The 17,620-nt window shown below is 35.6% G+C and overlaps 2 protein-coding genes across 7 annotated transcripts; one reads left to right on the top strand and one right to left on the bottom strand.

Annotated features, from left to right (window-relative positions):
* Positions 1-219: 219 nt before the first annotated feature.
* Positions 220-13,774, bottom strand: LOC109186681 (SAC3 family protein A-like). Of its 3 annotated transcripts, none has more exons than XM_019336777.1 (14): positions 13,380-13,774; positions 13,202-13,290; positions 10,784-11,623; positions 9,370-9,828; positions 7,858-7,959; positions 6,979-7,076; positions 5,245-5,404; positions 3,903-4,412; positions 3,630-3,770; positions 3,366-3,425; positions 2,900-3,030; positions 1,827-1,960; positions 1,488-1,723; positions 220-772 (listed from the first exon to the last, which is right to left on the bottom strand). In XM_019336777.1, exons 2-14 carry the CDS (start codon positions 13,262-13,264, stop codon positions 671-673), a joined length of 3,036 nt encoding a protein of 1,011 aa, XP_019192322.1. In that variant the 5' UTR covers positions 13,265-13,290; positions 13,380-13,774; the 3' UTR covers positions 220-670. The 3 variants fall into 3 exon arrangements, with proteins under 3 accessions (XP_019192322.1, XP_019192323.1, XP_019192324.1); XM_019336778.1 differs by having other exon boundaries at positions 13,202-13,280; XM_019336779.1 differs by having other exon boundaries at positions 3,903-4,397; positions 13,380-13,770.
* Positions 13,775-15,150: 1,376 nt separating this feature from the next.
* On the top strand, positions 15,151-17,531 carry LOC109186193 (calcium-dependent protein kinase SK5-like). 4 transcript variants are annotated; one of them, XR_002055103.1, is made up of 3 exons: positions 15,151-15,744; positions 16,050-16,781; positions 16,967-17,531. XR_002055103.1 is itself a non-coding variant. In XM_019336121.1 (3 exons), exons 1-3 carry the CDS (start codon positions 16,111-16,113, stop codon positions 17,370-17,372), a joined length of 270 nt encoding a protein of 89 aa, XP_019191666.1. In that variant the 5' UTR covers positions 15,151-16,110; the 3' UTR covers positions 17,373-17,531. The 4 variants fall into 4 exon arrangements, 2 of the variants coding, with proteins under 2 accessions (XP_019191666.1, XP_019191665.1); XR_002055104.1 differs by having other exon boundaries at positions 15,151-16,180; positions 16,542-16,781; XM_019336121.1 differs by having other exon boundaries at positions 15,151-16,180; positions 16,619-16,781; positions 17,336-17,531.
* The last annotated feature ends 89 nt before the right edge of the window (positions 17,532-17,620 follow it).

The following is a 17,620-nucleotide window of genomic DNA, read 5'->3' as shown; positions in this document are numbered from 1 at the left end:
TGTCATAATTGATTGACTTACAAGCACCACTTAATTTAAGACTATTATATATATATATATATATATATATATATGTATATATATTTACAATTTATTCTTTCACAATAGAATCTAGGTTTAAAGGCCTTTGGAGGTGAGCATTTTCACCTTATGTGGACAAGTTTTATACATGAACTTTGCACATATTATTTTAAAGTTAATTTAATCAATTCGAAATCAAATCAATAACCATTTAATAAATAAGCAATACTGGAATGAAGAACCAGTTTTGCTTGTGATTTAGGTGCAACTATACGTAAAGACTAAATTGTTTTTTCTTTTCACTTAAAAATGAGAAATTCTACCAACTATAACAATATCACTGGAAGTACTGCAAGCTAGATCAAGCTATTCAATTCAGCACACCCAAACACTAAAAAGAGCATCTTAAGGGGTGCCCAAAGTCGTGCAGTTTGGAATCTGGCTGGCTTCATACAGTTGAGAACTCGCAATCAATTGGCATCAGTACTGTTAGTCTGTTACTTGTGATCTTTTCATGAAATGGTCCAAATTCCCAATCAACTTTCTGCATTGCAACTTTCTTGCCAAAGTCTGCAATCGCACGTCCACGCTGCAGCTTCTTTTCGAATGTTTGGCAATCAATCTGTGTCGTAGAATAAAATTGGATTTCCTAAGCAAGATTCCGCGTTAGAAAATCATTAACTGCAAGACTGGCGTCTCCGTGGGACACAGCATCTTCAGGTTCTGGCATGAAGAGAGTAGATGCAGACGTCTGCAAAATTAAGCATTCGGTTGAGTTAAGACCACCAGAATCATTACAGGTAGGTTTGGTAAAAGCTATTTAATCGGAAAGATAATGGAATAAGTAATCCAGTTTTAAGGTTTAAGGTTATTTTAAAAATAGACTATGAAACTTACAGCACTTCATAGTTTATTTAAACCAATAATTTATGACTGGTATAACATCATAATCATAATCTATAATTGGAAGCTTAGCAAAACTAACTAATCTACGACAGTTTATTTTAATCTTTAGCATAATAATTAATAAACTACTCACAGAAAATAGTTTTTTATAGTTGCATATCTGCAGTAACAGGTTTTTATGGATATGCATTTTGTGTGTGTGGGTTGGGGGTGGGGTGGGGTGGGTTGGGGGGGGGGGGGGTGGGGAGGAGGAAGCAAGAAAAAAAAAAGTTCATTTGCTTTCAAAAATAATAATAATAATAATGCAAAAGAACTCTGGTCTTTGAATAAAAAAAAATTGTTGTCCAAAATATTACTCCATAATTCCTTATCTAAAAGGACATTTTGTTGTCATTGAAATTTACCTATGACCTATCATCACCATTGATAGTGATGCACAGACCAAAGTTGATTTGATTTTGACACGATTTTATTGATAAGCTAGATAGGAAGGATCTGAGTACCTCAAAATACTGGTATTGGTAGCACCTTTTTGCAATGAATAGAAAAGGTAAACATACCTTTGCGTCAAGGAGCATTTCTCCGGAATTATCTGAACTAAGACATGCACCGTGTGCCTTCAACCATTCCAAACATTCTTCCACACCATCTGTCTCCTTTGCGTCACTGGCATCAGTTGTGGGATAAATACTAGCAAACCCTAAAACCTGGGCAATGTATGGGACGGGAACTGTAGGACGATATGAACGAGACATACATCTTACAGCAGCATACCGCATCTTTTCAACAAAAAGATCTGCAGCCAACCAGGTGTATATTACTTCCAATGCTGAGAAATTGTACAGCATAATAGTTGCATGATAATGGAGGCAATGTAAATAATCGATGAGAGCATGTACCCATGAGACAGGTGTTAAGATTTGGAGCTGTCCTATACAGTCTAAAAAACAGAACATAATTTCCAGAGGCCACAGCCATACGGACTGAAAGAGCATGCTTAACAGCTGAATTTTCTCTAGCTTCAGATGATAATCTGATAACAATGGACAATAGATATATTAATATACCAGGTCCTCATAAGAAGAAATCCAAGCAGAGACCAGTGCATAACAAGAACGTGATCCCCAATGAAGTGATGAACTCAAAAATAAAGCACTAAATTGTGTGTACAGATTTTCTTAGAACTTCTGTAGTTCTACTCTTCCTAAAATAATCCAAAAGAACAATCAAACAAAGAAGCATAGAACAATCTACCGAATCTTCTATTTTGCTAGTAAATTACACACAGTTTGACACAACTTTGACAGTATTCATCATTCATCGGGCTACAAGTAAAGGGGAAGAATATAAATATGTAAAACAGTTGGTTCCTAAGATGCTCCAAATCTTTTGCGTGTGTAACTGAAAAGTAGAAAACATGTCATAATTTGGAGCCAAGTCCTGTAATCCAATTTACCCGATCGATCATGATTGGCCTGTTTACAGGCTTCATATAACTGAGAATATCATGTTCAGTGTCTCTACCTAATAAGCAGAACCAGGCAACTACATGGGAACTCTTAAGTCACCATGACTCCATGAGAGATTGCAGTATTACCCAACCATGTATAAGATAATATAAGCTTCTACACATTCGATTTTATGCCTTGCAGATCAGTTTACTATACAAGATGAAGCATGGTAAGAGAATTGAACTACATAACAAATAAATGCTCCAAAAAGAGAACACCAACCAATTACTTCCAGAGTATAAATAAAACAAAATAGAAGGATAAAGATAACAGAGAAGGTAAAGAATTGCTGGAACCAAATGATAGTTCCATAGAGACAAGCATTCATGAGTGAGATGACAGGCAAGTAAAAAATGGTGGCATCTATTCAGTTAAATATTGAATTTATAACAGAATATTCTGACAGGTTCAAGACAATTAAATAAAAATTACACAAAATCCAACACAACAAGGTCACTGACCTTGACATTGCTGATAGGAGATCTCTCTTGTTATTGGAGTGCAAAAGTGCACACAGTAAATTATATGCCGCAAATTCCATATTACATCCACTAATTCCTTCACTATAGAGTGTTTTCAGTTGCGATTGGCACTGCAAAATCCAAGGTCAGGACAGTATTAAAAATTTGGGAAAAAAAAAAAAAAAAAAAAAAAGGAGAGATTTAAGGTTACTGATTCACAAACACACACATATATTACAATATAACAATAAGTGAATATAGATGAATAATCAATAATATCCCTAACAAATTTTATCTACAGTTGCAGATCATCTTCTAAATTCTCATTGGCAAAATTAAATTGTGCCCAGCAAAAGTCAAGGAATTAAACAAATGAAATTCAACAATGAATAAAAATAAAATAAGAGCCCCTCACCCAAAAAAAATATAATAACAATAATTCCTTAGTAAATATGAATGTACAAACCTGATTATACTCTGCCAAGTCCCCTGCTTCAATTGCTAATCGAGCATGTGTTTCATAAACCTGAAATAAGCAGGCATCCACAGAAATTTTCAACAAATCTCACCAAAAGAGTTAAACAAAATAATAAAGATAAAGCATTATATTTGAAGAACAGACTGTCAATGCTTAGAAAGTGATTGCTCAATGATATCAGAATATTAACAAGGTGAAAATATGGTTTTAATGAAGAAAGTGGACCAGACAAACATAGCCAAACATATATACCCTGACTGTCAGCCCATTATGAATGTGTTGTACAGTAAGATCTTGCCGTATAGATTTTAATTGATCACATTTGTAGAGGTAATTTTTTGGAGAATTTTGAACCATAAGTAGAGCTTTCTCCAACACCTCTTCAGGTCTTACCTGCAAATGACACTCAGTTAAAAATAATTTCTAAAAAATCAAACATGTTGCATCACTGTAACCCATCATCCAACATGTCAGATGTTCTCTCTTCCAATCAAAAAATCCAACAGAAAAGATTAAGAGTTATACTGTAGCAGGATCAGGTGCAGAGGTAAGGCGTAAATAACGCTTCTCAATTTCTTGGCAGGTTCCTTTGACAGTTAAAGCATCCCAGTCAATATCTTCAACAGCTTTGCTACCACTTTCCTCAGAACTTCGGCTAAGCCATAATGCAGTTGCCCGTCTAGAATATAAATTTCCAGCTCCAACACTCTTTGTTTTAATGTGGTTGTTTTTTGCTTTATTTCCATGTCCCTTCTCAAAACGCTTTGAACGACTTTCTCGTCTCTTTCTTTCCTCTGGTGAATCAGCAAGTGTAATTGCAGTAGAGTAATATGCAGTTAAACTCTCTTCCTTATCACTATCACTGGATGCTTCGCCATTATCAGCTGCATTCAGATTCTCTCCAAGACGCTGCCTCTTAGCTGCCCTCAATGTATCTGTGCTGGAGACTTTCTGCTCTGATAAGGAAAATTTCACATTACCTAAACGATGCATCTTGCTTTCTGTCTTTTCATTTGAAAACTGCAGAAAATAGTCCTGAATGAGACAGGTATTCAATTGTATAAATCAACTGGGCTAAAAGGGTACCAGTTTCAGACTAGACTATAAGAATCTGCAACTCTGAAACATGCTAGGGCCATGATTATTTAGGAAGTCTTATTTTATTACCATTACATTACATAGTTTAGATATTAAGAAACTAGTAAATAGCTATTTAACTTATTAGTTTCTTAGTTTAGGAATCTTTGTAATCAGCCCTATAAAAGGGAGTGTTATTTAGAATAATGGAAGGAGAAATCCAAACCTAAAAAGGGTCTAAGGGAGTTTTGGGTCTCAAGCAAACCAATCTTTTCTTCTTTTCCTTTTCCAACTATTATTCTTTGTTCTTTTTTCCTTATGTTTTCTTGCCCGTGATGTGAGCATATAACAAACTCAAATAAGAGCATCCACAACAATGAACTGGGTGTGCAGTTTCTGTTTTTGTTTTTTTAACTTTTCCGGAAAACCCAGGAAAAACTAGTATATTGCAGGTAAACCCCTCTCTCCTATGCCATATCATACTCTCTTTCCTCCACACAAGTAAAAACCCATGTAAAAAATCCCATCGGAGATGATCTAAGGACTTCTTTTAATTGCAGGTATAGGGATTTAGCTAGGATCAGACTTGGATTGGATTAAATTATGGTAGAAAATAGGGAAGATAGGAAAGGATCTAGATCTCAACTGTATATCAAATTTGAATAAGAAAAGAAAACGGTGTTGTATAGTAGGATATCAATCCCTGACATTGTGCAGAGGAAGTACCAAATGTGAGTCAATAAAAAGAAATAAATTGCATTCTGTATGTTTGTTTGGGTAAAACAAATACCTGTTTATTCCAACTTCCATATTTTATAGCATTAGGAGTTACAGATTCCTGTTTGTCAATAGGTTTCTCCTCTGGCACAGGCTCCCATCGACTTTTGAATCGCCTACTAGGACTTCTTTTACACTTTGAATTTGGAGTTGAAGTAGAAAAGAATAGACCCCTGCAAAATAAGTCACAGATTAAACAGACTGAATATCACCCTCTACACTGGATGGCTCAAGGCTTATAACTGAAGTAATAGCTTCTCTATCAACTTTGAGGCTGCAGAAGGCTTTGCGGGAAAAGAACACTCAGACCCTTTAGCAATAGGAATCCCTATAACGAATATGATTTAGTCGAGTGAATAACAGCCTACGGAAATGTGAGCCATTTAATACGGAGTATTTCAGAACTTCTGGTTCTGACTTTTAAAGCCCATTAGTTCATGATTGGGCGTAACTCCTCAAGTTGTATTTACATCTTCTGCTTCACCCCTAACCACTTTATTGCCCATTCATTCAGTTAATCCCTATTCCCTAACCACTTTATTGCCATTTTGGGGTGGAACCAACTTGGAAAGTATAACTTGATAGTGCTATGATAATTGATAATCAGTCATTGTTATCAAATGACAATATTGAGTTATAGGTTTCTCTACAATTATAAATTTATAACTTATTTGCTTTCCCTTCAATCATGATGGTTTTCTATTTGATTCACAGAACTTGTTTGGCCTAACTTGCCAAGCCTAACAAACCTATTTAAATTTTTAGTATTTGGATCTTTGGATCAATTTCTACTTTTGGAGTGGATAAGCTCCAAAATAAGTTGGGCCAAACAAGCACACACGCCTTTCAATAATGCTTAAAATTGGTCTTACATATTAAATACTATCTTTCAATATCCTTTCTGTGTTTTAAACTCTCCACATTATCTTAGACAACTTAAGCAAACCCCTATAAAATGTATATTCATTGCATATTTGCATGTCCTACAATATTATGCCAATCAAGCCATTGAAACAACTCCTAAATTGCATCCCGTTTCTGAGATCTTTCTCTTATTGCTTTCTTTGGGTTTAGCATATCACTCTTCACTGATTACCTATTCAGAATTTTTGAGGGACTATCTAATGCAAGAATATAGTTTTCATCACATTGCGTGATTACATAAAGGGGGAGCTTCTGTTTTGTTCTAGTAATCTGTGTGATGTTTGTCACAAAAGCTTGGGGGGATGACATGATATTATTACAAGGATTTTCAGTTGAAGAGTGAAAATTATTCATATGCCAAAAATAGGTCCTAGTGTAGTTTCAAACTTATCAAATATGTAGGTCTTTATGCGGTCATTGGGTGGGTTTAGTACTTCAGCCTAGTGGTAGGTAAAGCCCATTGCTTCCCAAACATTTAGCTTAGGTTTAAATCCCATGTACACTAACCCTGCCTGGTGTGTGTGTGTGTGAGGCCAATAGGGGTCTGTATGTTCAAGGTTGATTGTAAATGTCCCTCATTAATGAAACCTTAATTCTATCATCAAGCTGACATTATCTAGCATTATAAACACAAAATTGAAAAATTAATATAAATATAAAAAGCATGTTGAGCAAGTGGTGTGCATAGGTCGGGCATGTCAGGATGTGACTTCTTCATAGTACATCCTTTTTTAACATCCATAGAAATGAACTGGCATGTACACGCAAAAGGATAAATGATACATGTGAATTTAGAAAGATCAAAGATATTGAGATCACATACTCCTTATTAACTCCATCTGAATTGGACAGGGGGAAAAGAGGTTCAGTATCCCAATCTTTTGTAAAAAGTGTGCCATCAGCAGTAGCTTTCGAGATGATCTGAAAGGTACAGACACTATTACAGATTAGTAGTTAATGGTGCAATAATGAATCTCTGGTGACAACAGATGAGCCATGATCAAAGAATACAGCTCTGAAGCAACTCAACAAAATCAAGGAAAAATAATTTCCTGGGTTTTTCAAGGAAAAAAGGCAAATAACACATTGGGAAGTATATCTAGTCATCTATTGATTAAAGAAAGAAATGAGAAGAGCCAACTGCCATCCAGAGGTCTCAGAACAAGTAGTTGTGGCATATCAAAAGTAAAGGAAGTGAATCATGCAAGCATATCATCAATACAGTTCAAAGGAAATGAAGGAAAATAAATGAATAAATTATTGTGAATTTACCTATGGCACTAGAACTCAGTATTCCTCAAAAAAATAGAGATGAGAAATTTTGGATTGATTATTGTTGCACCAAGCCAGAGTACTAATATATCAATTACACTATCATAGAAAGGATACTCATTTGAGTTAATTGGAAAGATCCTTCTTTCAGATAAGAGGGTAGTCATGCACCAGTACAAACTCTGTGCAAAATTTCTAGCAGTCTTGAGTTTATCACGAATTTGAGATTGTGCCATAAAAAATAAGATGACTTAGTTCAGGGGTACAAATGGATAGGAGCAAATAGTTAAAATTGCAACCTAACATATTTGTCCATTTGTGGAGTAATGTGAAGATCTATGGCAAATATGTACCCATGACAGTTGACAGAAGCAAGTGGTTTCCAAAATCAACAGTCAGAAGCAAAGCTTCAATGTTATAGACTGAATACCTCTTTCATGACAGCTTGGCAAGATGCCATTTCAGAGTCATCTTTGCAGCGAGCTAAAGCTCTTTCCACATAACCCCGCAACGACTTTGGAAATGCACCATGCTGCAAATAAGAATATTTATGTTATAAAGTAGTAAGACTTGTCCATTATCTTAGCCGGTGCACCAGAAATATTCCTTTTTATAAAAAAAAAAAATATATATATATATATATATATATATATATATATATAATATATTTGTAAATCAAAAACAACACAATCAGCACAATAGAAATGTTGACAGCACAACTCATTAATGCATAGATTTTGAAAGAAGACCCCAAGTGGAGTCTCACTGCCTCTTGTATTAAAAAAAAAAATTAAAATTAAAAATTAAAGAAGCAAGAAATACCAAAATTCACATTCTTAATAAATGCATTCAATAATAACAATCAGGATTTACATTATTTTTTAATGGTATTTGTTTAATTCCTTCATTTCTTTTTTACTTTTGTGCCAGGTGATTGTCCCCTCCAAAGGGCTTGTTAAACAAGAGAGTGCATTCAACCATTTTCAGATTTTAGTCAATTAGTTAACAGAATGATGATAAGGTAAAATATACAGCCTTCCCCATGCATGGGTGCAAAACACAAGCAAGGTGTATAATAAACTACAGATGTACTTCAGATAAGACAAAATGAACTTTGTAGAAGTTACTGAAGTCCAGAACTTATGTTTCACTCTGTAAAATATGTGTCCTCAATATCTAGCGGAAGAATGCAAAGATCCATGGAGGAGCAAGTGAACCAGTTAACTTGTTGAGCACTTAGGTAAAATTTTGAAGTTCGTTTAATAAACTAACTATTCATGTTGTTTATGTTCACAACCATGCTCATTTTCATTACCTAAGAAGCTTGTTTAGATACTCATTTAACCATTTGTTTATTTGCAATATTTTGAATCTTTTGTTAATTAGGTGTTTTTTTCCTATTATATTTGTTCACAAATGATAAACAAGCTTGTTTGTGAAGAAGTTAGGTAACAGAGCCTCATTTGTTTGTGAACACAAGCTAGAGCTGTTATTCATAAACAAGCTCATTTAAGTTAAACGAAACAAACACAAATGAACACGAACATTGAATGAACCAAGCTTGAACACAATGTTAAAAGCTTGGTTCCTAAACAAATGAGTTTGAACACTTTGAAAGCTAAAAGAGCTGAGCTCAAGCACACTTTGTTCAAATACTGCCCTTTTACACCCTAGCAAAAGACAACCCAAGCCAACTGCTGATACCAGCACAAGCATGTTAGGAAATTGAAACACTCATCAAGGAGAGAAGGTACGGCAAAATTTCAAAACTTAGAAGATTAAAACACAGGAAATGATCATCTTAGGTCATTTTAAACTGTCCTTTACACCAGTATATAAATAAAAATCCATATTTTATCAAAATAATCAATTAAAGAGAGAGAGAGAGAGAGAGAGAGAGAGAGAGAGAGAGAGAGAGAGAGAGAGAGAGAGAGAAGTTTACCTTGAGAATGGAATCAGAACCTTCAGATGACACCTTTTCATTCTGTTTAGGCAAAGAAACACTGACATAGGCTGGTTTTTCAGCTGCAGTAGTTGCAGAGCTATCCTTATCGGTTTTCAGTAAACCCACACCCAAAGTTGAAGTTATTCTAGGATTTGTTGGAATCTGCAATTTGCTTACCCTGTGCGTTTCTTCAGGTGGAACTGTTTGTGGAACAGTCTGATGAATGTTTTGCATTGGCGTTTGATAACTAGAAGGCATTTGATGAGAAGTTGGATACTGAAAATTAGGTCCTGGAGGACCTGGGGTTTTTGGTTGATTTTGAATGCTTTCATAAGTAGGAGCTACATCTGATGGATTCTGAACATGGTGTTGCACTGAACTAGATTGTTGATTTTGGAAAGCTGGAGCCCAATGGTTCCAATAACTATCATGGGCATTGCCACTAACTACAGTAGACTGGTCAAAAGAAACACAAAGAGAACTGAATCCAAAGTGCCTATATATAAAAAATAATAATAGTATATGTACAAAAGTAATTGGAAAATAAATAGAGAAAGATATCTGTCAACTTTCAAAAAACTACAGCACCAAATAAAGAAGAATCAGTCAATCAGCTACTGACTTAAAATTTTAATATAATAACAAGTCCAGTAACCTAAAAGTAATAAAGCTTCCCTCTACACTAGTACACTTACAAACTAATTCCAAATGTTCTCATCCTTAATTAAAAGTTACTGTAACATCAATTTCAAAATAATAATGATAATGATGATGATGCTGATGATGATATTGAGAATAAAAAACTTAAGTGTCATAAAAATAAGCCATTGAAGAAGTATCAAGCATCAGTAACCTGATGCAGTGATGCCAGATTGGCAATGCAAACCATACTTGCTTCACTAAAGAAATAGAAACCTAAAATTGTTAACTAACAGCAATCATGATTTTAAGTGAATCTGAAGATTCCTGTTCGTTGTGTGCTCACCCCATGTCCCACTTGATGCAAAACCGTGTGCATTACCACATACATTTTTATTGAAGTTCTTACTGGTATAGTTAAGTTGTTTGGCTGGTTAAATTTTGTTACACTCAGCATAAGGCTTGCTCCAGACATGCAAGTTAGACAAACAGTCAAACACTTATGATGTCTTTCTAATTTGAGTAATTTCTTAGACTAATACAGAGCAGCACCCCACTCCCACCCCGAGGCCAAAAAAAAATCCTACAACAAAAGAAGACACAAGTTACATTACTATTCACCTTTCCTATTAGTTACATGGTATGAATGGACATGCACTTCTTAAAAGTAAAAACACAGAAAACATGTTAGAAACACTCACTTATGCATGCATAAATTTCAATTGATAGTTTAAATATTTCTTGTTAACAGCACACTAAGACAACACCAAACCTGCACCGTAGGCAATTCAGATGTAGTAGACTCTGGTTTCCAAGATGGAGCATGAGGTGCCGGTGGTTGGCTGTTTGCAGCTGTGTATCCGCCACTCACACCAGGAATAGGACAACTCAAACTAGATGAGTTAGAAACAGAAAGGTTTTCTGTCCCAGGAGCACAGGTGACTTCTGTCTGAGGTGGAGTGTAATAGTTTGCCCATTGGTTATATTGTTGCTGATGTTGTGAAGCAGGAACCGTAGTTGTAGAACCATAGGCAGCAGCTGAATCTGAACTGTAGGTATGATATTGCTGAGAAGGATATGTTGCATATTGATCATACTGATTACTGTAGCCACTTGGGTAACCTCCAGCTGTCTGATAATTACCGGGATTGTAGTAAGTGCTTGAATAACTTGCAGTCCCAGCATAAGATCCAGTATTCTGAAATGAGGAAAGAGGCTGATAAGGAGCACCTGTATTTTGATATGCTCCTACGGGTTGAGCATATGATTGATTAGACTGCTGATGATAGCCATTGTAGTAAGCTGCATAACCCGCATTGTTGTAGCCATATGGATTGGTGCTTGGATAAGTGGAATAATTACTGTAATCTTGAGGAACACCTGCTGCTACTGAACTCGAGGCCGCACTAGTAGATGCCACACTTGATCCATCTTGGATGTTTGTAGAAGTAGTATTTGCTTGTTGATCATGGTGATAACCGGGATTGGAAATAACACCATTCTCCCTGGCATAGTTATCAACTCCATGAGCAGTCCATGATGCCGCTACAGAGGTAGGAGGGGCATAATACGACGATGCATAATGTTGGCTTGCATCAACAATCTGATGATTCTGACCATTAGAAGAGATAATTCAGACATTAAAACAATGAATGGCCATATATAATATATCAAGTGCATGTTTGGCCCAAATAAGAGATAAGAGGCAAAATGACCTCTTTTAGAAAGAATTTATTTTTAAAACACACGCGCGCGCGCATTTTTCAGTGGACCTTTTAAGGATGTGAGAGGTAATTTTGAAAGAGTAAAAAGTTCATCAAACACCCTCCTCTTCTTCAAAAAGAGCTTTTCAAAGAATCCTCAAGTTGGAGCTTCATAAAAAAGAGACTGGTAGCCTCTTAAATAAGAACTTTGTAAAGAAAACCTATTCTTCCCAGCTTTATGGCTTTTTGGATCAGAAAAGCTCCAATAAGCTGAAGGCCAAGGAAGCACCATTTCACAAATTTCACCATGAAACCAAAAGATACAGGTGCAGTATATCGAGAGAAGAAAAAGACAAGTTGCAAATAGAAGTTTCCATCTTCAGCACACTAGGCACAAATATTTTTCTGATCTATTAGCAGGCCTAAGAATTCTACATTACTATTTTCACTTTGCAATTTTAAGTTGGCATATGGCAACCAGGAAATTCAATACATTCAGAGCCCATATGTAAAATGAATGGCATTAACAGTGATAGGCAATTAGCAAATTAAATGCATCTGCAGCAATATTGAAATAATTGAAGTTCAATACTTATAGTCTTCGACTGCATACAATTTGGGTTTACAAATATGGAAGACATTGGCTTCCCAGTCCCTAAAAGGAAGATGATCAAATCATTGTCTATTTGTCTGTTCTTAGGTCATGTTCACAATCTACTTATGCATGGTTGCAAATAGATATTTAGAAAGAGGCATATAATAAGGCCAGTATTGCATCTATAATTCTATAAACCTCACAAGTGGAAGCATCAGAGCAAAGAGAAAAAATAGCAAATTTCTTTCTGCAAGCAAAAAGAGGATATGTCCTCAGTGACTCCCCTCAGGCCCTCAGTTTAACACAAAATTAGAAAGCAGAAATATCTCTATTTCACATTATACTGGAAGTCCTTTTATGTTGTATATGAATGCTTAATATTACTTTTTAATTAAAACTTTATCCCATTCATGAACTGAAACTTATCAGGCTGAAAGGAGTAGTACTTCGTTCCTTCTGAAAGTTTGTTATGTTATGGAAGGATGAAGTACTTCATTGTAATTGGGCAGGGATGAATTAAGAGGAAAAAGCACCATCCCATTTTAGTGGGATTAGGCAATGTCATTTGGATATACAGCTCAACTACCGTTATGGCATTTGACAGCTCTCGGGATGAACTCATTTTGCCAACAACCTTTAACAGCAAGTATTTGCTTTAAATTGCATCTATTTAAGCAATTATTTTCCTCATTGAGTGAGTTTTACTTGAAACTTAAGCCATATCTTCCTAAAAGAATCATCTCAAGAAAATACAGTCCCCCCCATGAATTTTCCCTTTGTTTCTACTTTCACGGTCAGATCATTAACCTCTAAATCTCTAATCAATTCATATAACAAGACAACTAAAATCAAGCATAAACAGCCACTAATGCATCACACTTTGACAATTTACCTCCTGCAAATTGGGCATGAAGGTAGGTGCGGCGTCGGCAGCTTTGGGTCCTTGATTCATCATCTCCTCGTTACATCCCCTGCAGAAAACTGAAGAATCCAAATCAATTAATTAAACACGTACAAGAAATGCAAATTCCAACCCTAACTGATCCCCTTTTTCCAACAAGAAATCTAACCTGTAAAAGAGAACAGTAACAAATCAGCTCGAACAAGTAACTCCTCTTCCTTGCGTATTAACAACAGCAGATTGAGACGAAAAAGGTATCAAAAAGATATGACACAGCAACAGGAAAAAATAAAATACAAATAAAGAAACAACAAAAAGAAAACTGTCTGTATGCGAATATGAATATCGGAGAATTTGCAAAACGGAACGGTGAATGGAGCAGAAGAAGGTCGTCGATGCAGAAGGAATACAGAAAGAGGTCTTTGGATTTGATTTATATGCGACTGCTGTATTGAAATTGGGCGTGCATAGCATATACACAGTATTATTGTTGATTTACATTTTCGAGTTTATTTATTATTGAGTATACAATATTTCAACCCGTTGTCTTCGTCGGGTCGTGTTTGGAGGCTCTGTTTGGGCACAAAGGGAAATCGATGGGAGTGCGGGAAAATTATTTGTGCACAATTTATTGAAGTGTATTCAATTCACCAATTTTCAATAGACTAAGAACAAGGTCAATAATGATTTTTTGTTAAGTGAATTAGAGAAAATAGAGAGTAAGAGAGGATAAAAAAAATGCATAATTTGAATTGTTGTTGAGTCTCTACGGAGAAAAAAAATATGATTGGTGGTGCGTGTTGTATACACCGACAACGTCTAACGAGCATGTGTACTACACGGATCTAGTAGACATATTTAATGTAATTATTTTCTTTTCCTGGCCCTAAGCTATTATTCGCATTGCAATTTTTGTCTCTAAGCTATACTAAAGTTGTAAATTTCGTCATTAATGTTTTGTTAGTAAACGGACGAAAAAAGAGCAATTTTTTTTATTATAATGAAGGGGGTATACCCACATATACAATCTATATATTACATCAATAATATACTTCAGTATTTCACTAAGGCTCAAACCCATCACCTCTCATAGAGGGGAACAACTTGGTATTATTGCACCACAAGATTCTTGATTGTTAATTGCGAAAATGATCTTTTAACTATGCAGTTTTTTACAAAAATGATCAACTTATAATTTTACATAATATAGTCCCTATCCATACAAATTGTACTTGGATTGTCATCCACTTATTTGTCCTAGTGACACCAAAGTTGCGTCCCAAGTTTAGGGTATGATTTATGCTTAGGTTGAATTTTTATTTTGTTGCGTATTTGCAAATCAGCCACAATGCTACTCTACATACTCTTAAATCAAGTATTCTAAACCCCGTTAGAAAAATATTGTAAAACAAGTTCAATTGATAAAATATTGGTAAGAATCAAACTCATTATATTTAAGTACGAAAGTCATACTCTACTAATCCGATTATCTATTTTTGGGAATTGTTTTGGATTGTAATTTTATAGCTAGCTCTTTTCAATTTTATCTTCATTTGCAAGAATAGTATGAACACATAGAATTGGGTATTATCAAATTTAAAGATCGTTTATTAACAATAAATCTTGTCTTGATATACAAATACACGAATCAAGTATGATTTGTACATTCGTGAACTATAAAAAGTAAAATTGTAAGTTAATAATCAAATTAGTAAAATCTGCATAGTTTAGTATGAATTAATTAGTTTATTAATTTGATTTAATTAGATAATTGCATAGTACAAGTGAACAAATTTCCAAAAAAGATACTCCGTATCTATGAACCCATCCAAGAGATTGAAATGACACCACTTGAGATGCTTGGAAAGAAGATCAAGGTGCCCTTGCAAAAATTTTGATGCTCTCATATCAACCGGAAAAAAGATGGTGGTTCAATTTGGACAACCCATCGACACTAGCGGACTGAAGGTGCTGCGGCCTGTTATCCTTCCACTGCAGAGAGGAGGAGGTGATCGCTGCTCTGTGAAACCAGCCTGACGCGGTGCCCTCCGATCTAAGGGCCGAGAGGCCTCCGCCTTCACAGAGACTCCACGGCCGGACTCACCACTTGGAATGGGCAGACCAGTATATTGCACCCCAAGCCCAGCCTTTAAAGTAAGGCCAAATGTTCCACCATCTTAATGCTCCCACTTGGGTTACAGGCTCGCGCTACCGAACCCAGCGAACAAAGTTTCTACCTGCGGACTTATTAAGAAGAAATTTTCCTCATCTCTTTCCGATGTGGGAAATTGTGCGAGCCTTTCATGGGGAAAAATGGAGTAGAGAACTCTGATGTACTTGTGCTTTTGCCTGGTGTTTGACAGATATGAGATCTGTGTTGTATCATTGTTCATCAAAAACTTAGGAATGTAGATGAAGCCTTGATTTTTATTTTTGTAATGGAAATTGTATCATTTCTGTTCAAGAGGGGCTTATACGTGAAGGAGAGACGTAGCCTGGAAGCTTTACTTCACTGAACGGAATGGCAGAGATGGGTTAGCTTTGATTCATTTCCATTATCAATTTCATTTCACCTTGACATTATTTTCCTACATTTTTTTTATTTAGTTTAAATTGTGCGGGCTGAAGTTTTAGAAATGAATTGAAGTTGCAGCGGCGGTTTGTATAAATTGGTTATTTGGAAGCATTTGGTACTGTATATGCAAAATTTAGTTGTTTTGATTATTTATTGAGTTTAGGGGAAATTAGGGTTGTGATTTGAGATTATGCATAAAGATTTGTTGTCATGTTAATTTGTGTGCAATTTGATCGTTTTACGGATAATGGATAAATAATGTAGGCAGTTTACATAAAGGCAATTGCGATGGTGCAAGAGTATCAACTATCAAGCAGTGCTGCAGATGCTTCAGACCCTTCAATTTGAGGTGTTTCCAAACAGTACCTTAACTTGGGCAGGTGCTGTTATCCATGGTATGAGCTTTGATTTTTTGGATTTGAAGAACATGATTGAGAAATTGCTTTGCAAGTTTTTGTTGAGTTATCAAGTTTCTAAGTTGTATATTGCCATTCTAATTTCCAATTACTTGAAGTCTTGAACTAAGTAATTCTAATGGAACATGTTAACACTTCTATTGTTCTGATATATTAGGACATGGCAGGATACCAGACTTTCATTCGTCTTGATTGCTCAGTTCGAATCTTTCTCTGTTTTATATGCTTAGCTTGTTGATGCTTCGGCTATCTTTCTATTTGCTATTGTCCACTGGTTGAATGTTAATAGTTTGGGTGTCAAATGAAATATCTAAATTCTAAAGCTATGCAGCCTTTATAGATTGGTGAATGTTTTAGATATATGCTGCCTTTATCTTGACTGGTGAATTTCTTGCTGCCACTTTGCACTTGAACGAGATGGAAAGAGAAGAGAATTTGCTTGCGGCTTTGAGGCTTTTGCATACTTTGACAAGGATGGAAGTAGGTATATAACCATTGATGAGCTTCAACAGGCGTGCAAAGACTTTGGTTCGGTTGACGCTTCTTTGGAGGAAACAATCAAAGAAATTGATAAGACCATGTAAGCATGCATCATATCATCTTTAAGTGCTCATATATTTTATGAATGCTCTTGAAAATGCATGAAATGATGAAACCTTAGAAGACTTATACACACCCTCACATCATAGACTTCTGAAAGTATTTTATGAATGCTTCTGAAAATGCAAGAAATTCTAGCCACTATTAAATCACCACCATTTGCAGGTGTTGGACTTGGCCTTTCACTGGCATTCGCCCACAATCCCCCCTCCCAGCACCAGCCAGCCTTAAATGCTATTGCTGAGACTTGAATTCGGTCGTTAGGATCAAGGGCTTACCACTACGCCAAAAGTTATACCTAGTAACGAAGGCACAACTTTATTCCTTTTACCGTGACACGTTTTCCAGAGCTAGGGTGCTGGATTTGGCCCTTACCGACCTCCGCCCAACATTCATCATGTCATTTGTTACTGATGCATGTCTGCAGTTTTCTAGCCATTCATCACTGTCTGATTTATCACTACGACACCGTGTGGCATGAGATTGATTATGATTGCTTTGAGTTGAATGTGAACTTGGATTTTGATTGTATAGGATGGGCGAATTGACTATGGAGAATTTGCAACAATGATGAGGAAGGGAAACATAGGAATTGGGATAAGAGGCAATTATGTATATATGTCCATTCTTCGACATTCATTTATGTGTGTAATTTGTTTGATCTTTTTGTTGCTATATCTGAAATTAAAATTACCATTGACAAAGCTTAATAAATCTGGTTGTTCTTATTTTTTTTTACATATTATTAACATGTGTGGGGTTCAAAATTGATTGGAATTTAAGGATGAAAATGAGTAATGATTTGATATTGGTAGGTCA

Source organism: Ipomoea nil, unplaced genomic scaffold (genome assembly GCF_001879475.1).
Source record: "Ipomoea nil cultivar Tokyo-kokei standard unplaced genomic scaffold, Asagao_1.1 scaffold1407, whole genome shotgun sequence".
In the NCBI taxonomy this organism is placed as follows: domain Eukaryota; kingdom Viridiplantae; phylum Streptophyta; class Magnoliopsida; order Solanales; family Convolvulaceae; genus Ipomoea; species Ipomoea nil.
The sequence above is the reverse complement of the archived record's forward strand: the minus strand, read 5'-3'. Positions and strand labels throughout refer to the sequence as shown.

Bases quoted from the DNA above. Each gene is read 5' to 3' on its own strand.
- LOC109186681 (XM_019336777.1), bottom strand. From the start codon at position 13,264: ATGATGAATCAAGGACCCAAAGCTGCCGACGCCGCACCTACCTTCATG. The intron at 9,829-10,783 runs GTTTGGTGTTGT...TCTTTTGACCAG, and splicing joins CTGAATTGCCTACGGTGCAG to TCTACTGTAGTTAGTGGCAA. The intron at 3,031-3,365 runs GTTTGTACATTC...TGGATTTTGCAG, and splicing joins ACTTGGCAGAGTATAATCAG to TGCCAATCGCAACTGAAAAC.
- LOC109186193 (XM_019336120.1), top strand. From the start codon at position 16,111: ATGCTTCAGACCCTTCAATTTGAGGTGTTTCCAAACAGTACCTTAACT. The intron at 16,181-16,618 runs GTATGAGCTTTG...CACTTGAACGAG, and splicing joins GGCAGGTGCTGTTATCCATG to ATGGAAAGAGAAGAGAATTT. The intron at 16,782-16,966 runs GTAAGCATGCAT...CACCATTTGCAG, and splicing joins AAAGAAATTGATAAGACCAT to GTGTTGGACTTGGCCTTTCA.